The 13,332-nt window shown below is 46.5% G+C and overlaps 1 protein-coding gene across 4 annotated transcripts in view; it reads right to left on the reverse strand.

Moving 5' to 3' along the window:
• The window catches only part of PLBD2 (phospholipase B domain containing 2), a 93,278-nt gene that overhangs the window by 77,930 nt on the left and 2,016 nt on the right, over window positions 1-13,332 (reverse strand). For all 4 annotated transcript variants that reach the window (XM_084820372.1, XM_084820370.1, XM_084820371.1 and 1 more), the window contains exons 2-6: window positions 12,480-12,573; window positions 8,432-8,590; window positions 6,021-6,121; window positions 2,712-2,926; window positions 1,493-1,587 (exon numbers count right to left, since the gene is read on the reverse strand). In XM_084820372.1, the coding sequence (XP_084676498.1) occupies window positions 1,493-1,587; window positions 2,712-2,926; window positions 6,021-6,121; window positions 8,432-8,590; window positions 12,480-12,573 (664 nt within the window). The remainder of the gene's footprint in view (window positions 1-1,492; window positions 1,588-2,711; window positions 2,927-6,020; window positions 6,122-8,431; window positions 8,591-12,479; window positions 12,574-13,332) is intronic.

The raw sequence follows: 13,332 nt of genomic DNA on the forward strand, positions 1-13,332 counted from the left end.
ACAGGGCCAGGTCTAATTCGGGATTCTTCCCATAATGGCGCTGCAGCCAATTCATGCAAGCAACGTTACTTATTGCAGTGTGTGTGTGTATATATATATATATATATATCCATATCCATATATATATATATATATATATATATTCCCCTATTTGGCATCACAGGGCCAGGTCTAATTCGGGATTCTTCCCATAATGGCGCTGCAGCCAATTCATGCAAGCAACGTTACTTATTGCAGTGTGTGTGTGTATATATATATATATCCATATCCATATATATATATATATATATATATTCCCCTACTTGGAATCACAGGGCCAGGTCTAATTCGGGATTCTTCCCATAATGGCGCTGCAGCCAATTCATGCAAGCAACGTTACTTATTGCAGCGTGTGTGTGTATATATATATATATCCATATCCATATATATATATATATATATATATATATATTCCCCTACTTGGAATCACAGGGCCAGGTCTAATTCGGGATTCTTCCCATAATGGCGCTGCAGCCAATTCATGCAAGCAACGTTACTTATTGCAGTGTGTGTGTGTGTGTGTATATATATATGTATCTCTCTCTCTCTCTCTCTCTCTATCTCTATATCTATATTCCCCTACTTGGAATCACAGGGCCAGGTCTAATTCGGGATTCTTCCCATAATGGCGCTGCAGCCAATTCATACTTATCGCAGTCACTATACTGTGTATCGTGTGTATACACGCACACACGCTATGACATTTATATCCCGCCTTATTTTTTCCTCTTGCAAGGAACCCAAAGCGGCTGACAATCCCCCTCCTCTTCGTTTCATCTTCGCAACAACGCTGTGGAGTGGGCTAGCGCAAGAGTCAGCGAGCGGCCCGAAGTCATCCAGTGAGCTGCACGGCCGAGTGGGGACGACAACCCAGGTCTCCCGAGCCCCAGTCCAACACTCTAATCACAACACTACGCTGGCTCAATAAATATTATTACTATCACTAATAATAACGGTAATAATAGTCATCTTGGCCTGTGCTGGGAGACTTGCTATGCTTCGAGTGGCAGCCTGGTGCCCGTGGATATGACAACACTCCAGACCCCTCCCTTGACACCCACCAAGGCCCCCTACTCCCTCAACTTTTTAAAAATTACCTTGGGTGGCTTTGAAACAGCCGTGGGCAATGTCCAGAAATCCAGGTGGCATTTTTGCCTCCTGGCGCGGGCTGCAGCCCATAGGGCCCTGTGAGGCAGCCAGGAAAGAAAAAGTCAGCGTTGCCTACAGAGCACTACAGTGGTTAAATTTAGCTTGTTTCTGGGCGAAGCGTAACCCTTCCGATGCTCCGTAGCCAGGACTGTCCGTGTGCACAACGCCTGTTAGTGCTCTCGTGCTGAGTTGCATCCTCCCATCCAGCCACAGTGTGATCTTCGTTGGGCGGCTGCGGGCAGCGAGGGGCTCCCACCCAATCCAGGACACCACAGAAGGGGAGGCAAGGACATGCGCTACTCACCAGGCCACTGCTCAAGATGTAGAAGTCATCTCCAGAAAAGATGGTGCCAGGATACGAGGAGAAAGCCTGGGTGTACCCAGGGATCAAGCTGTCACCTGGGGAGCCCAGACACAAGCAGCTGTCAGAACCCGTCCAGCAACAGACGCATACCCCCCGCTGGCGCCGTTTTTGAGGATGGAGTGAGGTCTGCGCACCCCGGGTCTTCCACAGCAAAGAAGAACAGGGGCTCAGGTAACTCCTTAGGAAGGCTTAGAAAGGGCTTGCAAGCAGTTTGGAAGATGGCTGGATTCCACAGAAATTAATGGCCTGATCCATTCTCTCAGCCTAACCTACCTCACAGGGCTGTTGTGAGGATGAAACTGGCGGGAGGAGAATCATGTGTGCTGCCTTCAGAATAATAATAATGTGTATGACTGCAATAGTAATAGTTTATTATTATTACATTTATTATTTTTATTATAATAATTACGCCCTGCCTTTTTTCCTCTGGCAAGGAACCCAAGGCTGCTTACGTGGTCCTCCTCCTCTCTATTTTATCCTCACAACAACCCTGCGAGGTAGGGTAGGCTGAGAGTCAGGGACTGATGCAAAGTCACCCAGGGCTTCATGGCCAAGTGGGGACTAGAACCTGGATCTCCTGGCCCAGCACTCTAACCACAGCACCACACTGGCTCAATAAATATAATTATCAGCATTAACAATAATCGTAATAATAGTGTTTGAAGGGCTCTGACCACTTCCAAAATGCTATGTAAAATGCCGAAGTATTATCCAAAAAAGCATTCGGGCATGCCCCGTTATATCTGTCCCTGTCCAAAATTAGAACAGCAGATCCCTGTGTGCTATCGCAAGCTGCTTTTGAATATCCCCTCAATTTCAAAAGCACTTTTGCCTGCAAGTTGTTCCTTTGAGCAACCCAGGCCCAAAGGCCCCCTCTCCCCGAACCCGGACATGCAAAACCAGTTACGCTGCTCTCTGGATCCTGGCACGACTATTTTTAAGGCCCCCAGCGCAGCAAGCTGCTCTCAGGTTTGAGATCAGGAGATTCTGATTACCCCCTTGAGAAACAAAGCCTTTCCGCCAAAGAGGGAGGAAGGGGCTTGGCCTGTCGAAGACCCGCCTGACACTTTGGGATTAGGGAAAACGCTCAGAGCCAAAGGCTTCCCTTCCAGGAATATTCCCTTCCTGGTCCGCCCTATTCACGTTTCCTGCTACTCACTGCGGGCTGAGGTCCGGAACAGCAACGTATACTTCTTGAGGATTCGCAGCATGGACTGGTAGGTGCTCCACGTGTCATGGGAGACGAAGAGATCCCGGTTCCCAGGCAACAGCTTAATGAAGGCCGAGCACGACCCAGAGCCCAGGACGCGTTGGTTTCCGGATTTGTTAAAGGCCGATTCCAGGTCTTCTAAATCACCCCCGAGCTGGAACAAGCTAGCAGAGAGAAATCAAGCCGCTTGGGTGTGAGGCCAGCCAAGAAAGCGTGTGTGGATAGAGGAGTGTGAGACGGGTCGTGCTAACTGACCGCATTCCCTACAGTCGATATGACCCACTCCTCTAGCTTTAGAGCTACTTTCTATTCCCCCCGCCCCCCCCCCCAGCCTCAGTTCCGAAGCTGAAATTTGGGGGGTAATAGTACTGGTCTGCCTTACAGGGCTGTGGTAAAAAAACAAAATCAGCTAGATGATGGGTGCGGGGTGTTCCGAATACTCTCAAGCAGGGGCGTTGAGTCTTGCTCAGCCTGAGGGCCGCATTCCATTTTGGAGAAGGTCTTGAGGGCCGCATTCCAGTGGTGGGCAGGGCAGAAGGTAAAAAGAGCAGGGCCAAAAAACTAAAAATACCAGCATATTGTAGCTGAAAGCTCTTACTAGTAGCTAAGCCTTAGGAGAGGCATTTCAACCCTTTAGAATGGGGAAGGGCGGGGGGAGAAGGCACAAAAGCCAGGAATCCACCAAGCGATTGGTGGTTGGGGGAACCCCAGCGTCCCCACGAGAGCCAAGTTCCCCCACCGGGCCTCTAAAGCACTGCAAAACACATATGGTATGTCCTAATCCAGCTTTTCTTTGCAGAAAAGCTTTTGTTTTGATGCACGGTACATTCTTCCTCATCAAACCAGAAGGGTATCATTGGGGACGCTTTATGCAATCCCCTGGTGACGTTGGCTTTTAACAGGGGGTTAGACAAATTCATTGAGAATAAGTCATGATGAGAGCCAGTGTGGTGCAATGGTTAGAGTGTTGGACTGGGGGTCAGGAGATCCGGCTTCTAGTCCCCACTCGGCCATGGAAGCTCGCTGGGTGACTTTGGGCCAGTCACAGACTCTCAGCCCAACCTACCTCACAGGGTTGTTGTTATGAGGATAAAACAGGGAGGAGGATTATGTACACTGCCTTGGGTTCCTTAAGGAGGAAAAAAAGTGGAATATAAATGTAATTAATAAATAAAGACTGAACGTCCTCCAGGTCAGAGACAGCATGACCCTGAATTACCAGTCGTGGCGGGGTGGGGGGGCAACAGTGGGAGACTAACTTCCTGTCCTGATTGTGGGCCTCTGTTTGGGCACTGTGGTAAATATGATGCTGGATTAGATAGGCCTTTGGCGTGGTTCCAGGGCATGGTCAGAAGGCACATGAGGCGGCCACCTTGCTGACGCTAAGCAGGTCTAGGTCTGGTCAGTGCTTGGAGGGGAGACCACCGGGGAACCCGCATGTAGCCCCCTTGAGTTCCACAATGGAAGAAAGGTGGGATATAAAGGTGAAGAAGAAGAAGAAGAAGTAGTAGTAGTAGTAGTAGTAGTGATCCAGCAGGGCTCTTATGGTCTTAAGATGAGACACCCCACACCCAAACCAAACATACCTGATGTAAACTTTTCAGCATGCGTGGAGATCGCAGAAAGCAGAAATCCACGATTTTCCTAAGCTGGCTGCCCCTTGCTCATCTTGCGTATCTCCAGAAGGTTTTTCCCGACATCTAACCTCACTCAGCCTCCCTGGAGTTAAACACCTGAACTGCCCATCCCGACCCCAACTAGGCTGCTTATGCAGCCTGGGATTTTTGGATAACCTTGCGGGGAGGGGGTGTCCTTCTGGCCTGTAATGTCATGAACTGGCAGAATCCTTATCTTAGGAGAGAGAACTGAAAAGCCCATCATGCTGAATCCCACAGTGCAATCCCACAGCTCAGGGGACGCAACTCAGTAGTACAACCCCCAGCCCTCCCCAAGAACAGCAGTTCTATCATCCCCTCACCCTTGTCTGCATTCAGGATTTTATTCCCTATACCGGGTGTGGGCAACACGTAGCACGGAAGCCACACGCAGCTACCTTCTGTTGTGTCCCCAACCACCACCACCAAATTTGCCACAGAAATTCTGTGGCACAGTAGACAAAAAGGGTCCATTGTTCCTTGTGTTAAGGGAAAGGAAACCAAAGTTTGCTCCCAAAATATGGCAGCAAAGGAAAGGATGAAATCAGACCCTTTTCTGCTGCTGCATTACTGTGCTGCTGAAATTCGGCAGTGCAGTGGGGGCAGAAGTGTGGCTCCTGGAGGGTTGTGGGGGCAAAACTGGCCCCCGGACGTTGCCCGCCCTGCCCTACAGTCCGGGTGAGAAATCTACCACCACCACTCTTAAAGTGGGAAAATTACTGAAAATTCATCGTTCCCAGTAACAAAAAGGACCATCTCACATAAGAACATCAGAAGAGCCCTGCTGGATCAGACCAAGGTCCATCTAGTCCAGCATTCTGTTCACACAGTGACCAACCAGCTGTCCACCAGGAACCCACAAGCAGAACATGAGTGCAACAGCACCCTCCCGCCCGTGTTCCCCAGCAACTGGTGTATATAGGCATACTGCCTCTGATCCTGGAGGTAGCACAGAGCCATCAGGACTAGTAGCCACTGACAGCCTTTTCCTCCAGGAATTTGTCCAACCCTTTTTTAAAGCCATCCAAGTTGGTGGCCATCACTACATCTTGTGGAAGTGAATTCCATAGTTTAGCTTTGCTGTGTGAAGAAGTTGGCCTTCTATCTGTCCTGAATCTCCCACCAATCAGCTTCATGGGATGATCCTGGGTTCGAGTATTATGAGGGAGGGAGAAAAATGTCTCCCTGTCCATATTCTCCACACTGTGCTTTCAGAATGCTATACTTCTGTGTCTTACTTTGCTCTAGTTGAAAATAAAACAGATACTACCTTTTCCTGGCTTGTATTCTAGTATTACGAGAGAAGGAGAAAAAGGTCTTCCCATCTACTCTGTCCACACGATGCATAATTTTTTTACACCTCTATCATGTCTCCCTTTACATATATTACACAGCCACAAACCCCTGCAGGATGCCAAGAGTACACAAAGCAGCAACCAGTCCCAACTCTGATGGGTATACCGGTGTGACTCCCTTGTTTGTCCCATCTACACATTACATTTTCAGGTGCATGCTTAACATCATGTGTCCATCCACCCTGAGCAACAACCAAGGCCCCTCATGGATTTTTCCCACCCTTCCTTTTATGTAAACCAACACTCACAGGAAGCCAAAAGGGGCAATGGAGAATTTGCCAGTTGGGAAGGCCACCTGGTCATTGTAACCATCCTCGAGACCCTTCAACTGCAACAGGGCAAGGCGTACCTGGAAATGCGGATGGACAACACATAGGAATCACTCACAGACCCAGGCATTAAAAGAAGCAGCGGGAGCTGCCATAATATAAGATGGGGTCTCAGACCTTTTTGGACCCTGGGCACATTTGGGAATTTCAGAAACTACTGTGGACACCACGACAAAATGCCTAACCAGTGCATCACTGCTTTGGCATTTACCTGTAGCATCAATGGCTCTTAGGCTGTGTCTTATTCAGTAAGAACATCTTTTTTGGTGTCTATTGGACCCCACAGCGTCTATTTAATAAGGGATTGTCTAATTCAGCTAATTGTTGGTGGTGCAATGCAGCTAATGCTTTTTTTAAATGTATGTTTTGGCAGTCTCCAGCAGCTGCTTCTTGGGGGTGCAGGGAGATTAGTACACAGGTATATTTTGTACTGGAATACTCTTTCATATTCACGGATGTACATACATGCTTTTTTAAATTATTTACCTGCTTCATGGAAATTAACAAATGGTCAGTGTAAATGGATTCTCCGTGCCCTTTTGACAGCTAAAAGATATTACAACACTAGAAGGATAAACATCCACCTCCTATAACACAATGGACTGAGGACCCAACAATGCTTTCAATCTTTGAATGGGTGACATATAGTCGTTACCTTCAAATGAATACTGATTTGGATATTTGGTCCCCTTTTGTTGAGGTCTATGTAGAATTGCTGGAAAGTGGTATGCATTTCCATATGCATACAAATCATATTTGTATACACGCATATACAAATATGCATGCATTTCATACAAATCCATGTACAAATATATTTAAAAAATGGGGGAAATTGGGTTTTTTTAATTTTTGGGTGCCCATGGGTACCATGTTGGGGGGGGGGCCTTCACAGATGGCATTGGAGGAGCCCACGTTGGGGACTGCTGATCTAAGACTATTTTTGTCTTCAGGTCAGCAAAAATTCAAACGGCATTCCTTCCGCTATGCGTGGATTTTTAAGGACATTCTTCTGCACTACTGATGTAGGTTTTCCAGAAAAATTTGGATTGGAAAACACAAATGCAGATGCAGTAAGCAAGTGGTACAGTCCCTGCTATGCACGTAGAAGGCCCCAAGGTTTGATCCCCAGCTTCTCCAGGTAGGGCGAATGGAGAAGCCGCTGCCAGTCAGTGTCAACAATACTGGGCTAGATGGACCTGACTCAGTAGAAGGCAGCTTCCTATGTTCCTAAGAATTCTAAATTGGCAAAGCGGCGAGACTGATGCTTCACATCTTTTTGCAAGCACACACCACTTTGTCCAGTTTCAGACGCTTCCAAACGTAACAGCTAACCAACTGGCCTTTTGTATTCTGCCGCAGCTGTAATTTTTAATACAGTATATAGCAGGGCTGCAGAATCTTTTTCAGCCTGGGGGCCAAAGTCCGTTTTGTAGAAGCTCTCAGGGGCTGCCCTCCTGTGGAGGTTGGGGCCAAAGGCAAGAGGGGCAGAGCCCCAAACCCGAAATACAAGCATAACTCAGCTTAAAGGTCTCATTGCCCAGGGCATGGCCTGAAGGCACACGAGGCAGCGGCCTTGCTGAAGCTGAGCAGGTCTGGGTCTGATCTGTGCTTGGAGGGGAGGCCACCTGGGAGGTACATGTAGCCACCTTGACTTCCACAATGGAAGAAAGGTGGGATATGAAAGTAATAATAAATAAGCCAGTGTGATGTAGTGGCAAGAGTGTTGGACTAGCTGCTGGGAGATCCGGGTTCTAGTCCCCACTCGGCCATGGAAGCTCACTGGGTGACTTTGGGCCAGTCACACACTCTCAGCCCAACCCACCTCATGGGGTTGTTGTTGTGAGGATAAACTGGAGAGGAGGAGGATAATGTAAGCTGCCTTGGGTTCCTTCCAAGAGGAAAAAAGGCGGGGTATAAATGCAATAAATAAATAAATAAACAAACAAACACTGCCAGTAACTAAACCTTAAGAGAGGCATTTCAATCTTTTAGAATGGAGAAAAACTGCAAAAAAAGTCAGGAAACAACCCAATGATTGGTGCTTGGGGTTAAGGGGGCATGGCCTCCCGGGATACCGTGGAGGAAGGATTGGGACCCTCAGCAGGCCACATTTGGCCCCCAGGCCTAAGGCTCGTGCTATACAGGAGCAGCACAACTGGGATCCACAGGGCAGTAAAATCCATCCCTTTTAAACTCCTTGGGCAGAAGAGATCTAGTGTCACTGCTTGCAGGGGAGCTATTATGCCACAAAAGTCAATCTGCCCCCCGTTTGCCCTGAAGTGCTGCATGTTTGACGTTAAGCACCAGTATCTCAACACAGGAAACCACACCTGGTACCAGTATTCAGAGCCTTCCCCTGCCTTGATCTGCTCCTCCATCCAGGCCAGGTTGGTTTCAATGTAGTTCTTCAGCTTTTGACAGTAGTCAGTCTGGTATTTGAAGGGGCCACAGTAGCCCACCATGATATTCATCCAGTGCATATAGATGAGCTGGAAGGCACAAAACAGAAAGAAATTAAGAAGGCCACTATGAGACTTTTCCTAGACTTGATCTCTCGTTGCTGCGGATGGTGCGTGTCTGTTCGTCGTCAACTCAAGAGTACCGGCAGGCTGGGTTTGATCTACGACTTTTGGACTTTCCTCTGCCTGGACTCATGCAGTCTGGAGTTACCAATGTGAAAGTGGTGGCACGGAACTCCCTGCATGTCTGGGTTTACCCTTCCTTAGATCTTGATAGGCCTTGACCATGTAGCCTAGAGTTATCAACAAAAGATTAAAAATTGGACTCTCTATGGGTGCGGTTTGTTTAGGCCTTTCAAGAAGTTATCCCCTGATTGCCTGATGGGTTCATTCCAGGAATCATTCCCTTTCCATGTCCGGGGTTAGAACCCCGTGAAAGGATTGTCTGGGTTAGGTACCCAGGAATCCAGAGTCCCTTTCCTTGTGTTCAGAACTGTGGAGAATGACAACGGGGAAACCACAGTAGTAGTGTTTAGATTTGGACGGTTCTGGAATTACATACAGCCTACAGCTACTGACCATCAGCTATATGATTTCTGAACACTGTAACCATTAAGCTTTTGCTGTGGGATTTCCTGCGATGAAGAAATCTCACTGATTTGGGTGTCTGGTACCTGGGCGTCTGGTACCTGAGCGTGTGTGCTGGAGGGACCAGAAAGCCTGACAGCTTCCGGCCTGATCCTTCGTAAGAACACAAGATCTGACTTTGTTGAGGTCAAACCAAACATGATTGCTTAGCAAAGGGCTGAATGTGCCTGATCTTGTCTGATCTCAGAAGCTAAGCAGGGTCAGCCCTGGTTAGTACTTGGATGGGAGACTGCCTGGGAATCAGGCTTCCTGCACTGAGCAGGGGGTTGGACTCAGTGGTCTTGTAGGCCCCTTCCAACCCTATGATTCTATTCTATTATCATTATTATTATTTACATTTCTATACTGCCCCATAGCCGAAGCTCTCTGGGCGGTTTACAAAAGTTAAAACATTAAAATACAAAATAAAACTTTAAAAGCCACTTACATAAAAGTACACAGACAATATACACAAACAACATCTAACTAAGAACAGGGTCCCAGGGAATAGTCTGAAGGCAGATGAGGCAGCCACCTTGCTGAAGCTAAGCAGGTTTGGGTCTGGTCAGTGCTTAGAGGGGAGACCACCTGGGAACTGCCTGCAGCCACCTTGAGTTCCATGATGGAAGAAAGGTGGGATATAAGTGTAATAATAATTTAAAAACACAGCTTTGAACAGTCAGTCATAACTAAAGACACATCCAGGACCGATGAAAACTCGTCATGTGCTGCCAAATACCAGGGAAAAGAGAGCGGTCTTAATCTGGCACCAAAAAGATAACAATGTTGGCACCAGGCGGACCTCATTGGGGAGCTTGTTCCACAGATGGGGGGCCACCACTGAGAAGTCTAGTCCAGAATTCTGAACTGTTCAAATGAGATCAGCAACAAAATGTCACAGTCTGGGCTGCTCCTATTCAGTGTTCCAGCCAGCCAAATATGCCCTCTTCTGTATGTAATTTTATTTCTATATTCTGGAATGGCCTTCCAAAGGAGATGATTGGCACCAACTTGGTTTTCTTTTTGCCCAGGAATGTTAACATTTTAATATTTTAGAATTCTAATTTAAAAACAAACAAACATGAAATTTGCCTCCTCTCATATGTGCCTGCCTGGACGCTAAGATCGTCTTCAGGGATCCTTTTCCAGGAGCCCCTGCCAAAGAAAGTGAGGCGGGTGGCTACCAAGAAGAGGGCCTTTTCTGCTGTGGCACCCCAGGTGTGGAATGAACTCCATAATGTTCATAAGCATATCAGGTAAAGACTAAGATTTAGAATTAGTGAATTCCTTTGTTTCTTTAGTGATTTTGATTTATTATTATGTACATTCTTCTTTTTGTTGCCTTTATTTTGTTAAGTTTATTTTGTCATAAAATAAAATTTCATGATAAAAAGACAACATAAGATATAATATAAAAACTTTAAAAGTACAGTATAAAATAAAAATAAACAAATAGAATCTAGCTGCAGTGTGGAGATTTAAAATACAAGACCAGATTTAAAATAGAAACTGATAAACTAAAATGCCTGGGAAAATAAAAAAGGTCTTCCCCTGGTGCTGAAAAGAGCACGGTGTAGGCACCAGGCAAGCCTTTCTGAGAAGCTCATTCCACAACCGGGGTGCCACAGCAGAAAAGGCCCTCTTCTTGGTTTGCCTGGTGCCTACACTGTACTCTTTCTGGCACCAGGAGAAGACCTTTTTATTTTCCCAGCATTTTAGCATTCTTGTCTTTTAGCTCTGCTGTTTTAAAATATGTACTTTAGATCTGCTAGGCTTTATTCCAGTTGTACTTTTATACTGTCGTTTTATGCTTTCATATTTTATACTGTTTTACGTTGTACTTTGTGGTTTTAATTTCTGTGAACCGCCCAGAAAGCTCTGGCTATTGGGAGGTATAGAAATTAAATGAATGAATGAATGAATAAATTTTAAATGGAATGGATTGATGATTGGTTTGCTGGGTGAAGAGTTATTGTTGTTTGATGTGTTCTTTAATGTGTTCAATTGGATTTGTTTTTGATGTTGTATAAACTGCCCTGGGATCCTGTTAATGAGTGGCAGTTAATACATTTTTAAAATGAACAAGCAAACAAAGTCATTCTATTCCCTCCCCGCCCGCATTCTGTGGCCAAGAAGCATATCTAGTCCTCACTGGGCTGTTTTGGGGGTTTATTGCCCTCTTAGGATTTTATTTTTTTTTAATCCTAAAGAGTTTTGGGGGTATTTGTACTTCTTGGGCATATTACCCCAAGCATGATACCTCCATCTTGTTTCCTGGTGGTCCCATTTTGGCTACAATCCCAGCAGCATGCACCAGCTCATTTGCTATTAGAGGTGCATTTAATGGTGTTACTTAAAAAACTGATTGAGACAAATATTGGTTTCTTACACATAGTTCCCACAATATGCTAACTACTAACAGGAAGTCAATTAACCGATAATACAATTATCAGTTAAAACATAAAACATCCACCTGGTGTGAGGATCCTGCTTTTCCAGTCGGCCAGTCCGAGATGGCCCTGAAGCTGCCACATGCCAATTCACAGGCGGGCATTTGGGGTGGGTTAGGGTTTTTTTAGGGCAGTGCTGTTTTGTTATTTTTGTTGTTGTTCAGTTGATTACGTAAATTTGTTATTCATATTGCATGCTGCCTAGAGTGGCTGGGTAGCTGGCGGCTAATAAATAAAATAAATAGCCAGGATTGGGACCTATAGTCCTCCACTCAGGGAGACTTTGGAAGTCTTTGACACCTCTTCAGTGTATTCCGAACAGCTAGGGGAAAACTCTTCAATGCTCCAGTGAACAGGTAAAACAGCTTTCAAGGATGAGAAGATGGCACTCTGCACATGTTGAGAGACTACCTCATATTTCTTCAAACATTCCAGTTTCTAGGCTGGGGGTAAGCAATCCATCCCACCCCACCCCCACCACCTTTCTTGGCACCCCCACAAGGTGCCCCAACCGTCCCACTTTTAATTCCCCCCTTTTCTTTTAATTAACACATTTTCTTACTGGCAGCTGCAATTGCTTTAAAGCAAACCTCCGCCTTGTACTCAGTCCTCTGGGCAGCTTATATGTCCTTTCTGACTAGCGACACCGCCCTGGCAGCCATTTTGTTTCAGTGCCCAGGACAGTTTTTCAAATTGCTAAATGCGCCTACTCCTGTTCTGGGTTAACCCATGCCTCAAAATTACGCCTCGGGTTTTCTGCCTAGAAAGCTAAAGCAACGAGAGGAAGGGCTTGAGTGAACCTGAGAAAGATGGAATGGGCATTCTGTGTGTGTCTTTCTCACCTGGTCAGATACGGCTGCTTCAGCCAGCCCAGCTGCGTAAGCCTGTAAGCTGTCATTATACTTCTCATTGGTGGTTAGCTCCAGGAAGGCCCATCTGCAAAAAAGAGAGAGAGACAGAAAGGTCCAGCTGAGAAGTCCAGCAAAGGAATGCATCTCTGCTACCTTTAGGGCACAATCCTATGCAGGTTTAGACAGAAAAAAGTCCTACAATCCCAGCATGCCCCAGCCACCCAGCTAACCCTTACGTGCGAATGGTAAAACAGGGCACAGCAGAAAGTTCTGGACTTCACCTCCCAGCATTCTTTACCATTCACCATGCTAGAAGGGCTTGTGGGAGTCAAAGTCCAAAACGTTTGGAGAGCTACCGTCTGCCCACCCCTGTATTAAAACACATCCCTGCTTAAGTCTTTACACGGGCTCTCTGTCACTCTTTGCATCAATTTCAAGCTTCTAGTCCTCAAGTATGAAAGCTTCCCACTGACTTGCTGTCCCCACTGCCCATTTCATCTTTATCTGTCCAGGGTCAATCCCTGAACTCTCTCTGGCATCCGTGGTAGACCCCAAAACTCTTTGCCAGAGGTAGAAGTGCCCCTTTAACATACAAGTACAGCACCTAAAGGAAATCAACCCTGAGTGCTCATTGGAAGGACAGATACTGAAGCTGAACCTCAAATATTTTGGCCACCTAATGTGAAGAGAAAACTCCCTGGAAAAGACCCTGATGCTGGGAAAGACTGAAGGCAAAAGGAGAAGGGGATGGCAGAGGATGAGATGGCTAGATAGCATCACGGATGCAATGAATATGAACTTGAGCACGCTCCGGGAGAGAGTGCAGGACAGGAAGGCCTGGCGT

This window comes from Heloderma suspectum, chromosome 13, assembly GCF_057233095.1.
Source record: "Heloderma suspectum isolate Gila_16-S chromosome 13, 16-S_ref, whole genome shotgun sequence".
Taxonomy (NCBI): domain Eukaryota; kingdom Metazoa; phylum Chordata; class Lepidosauria; order Squamata; family Helodermatidae; genus Heloderma; species Heloderma suspectum.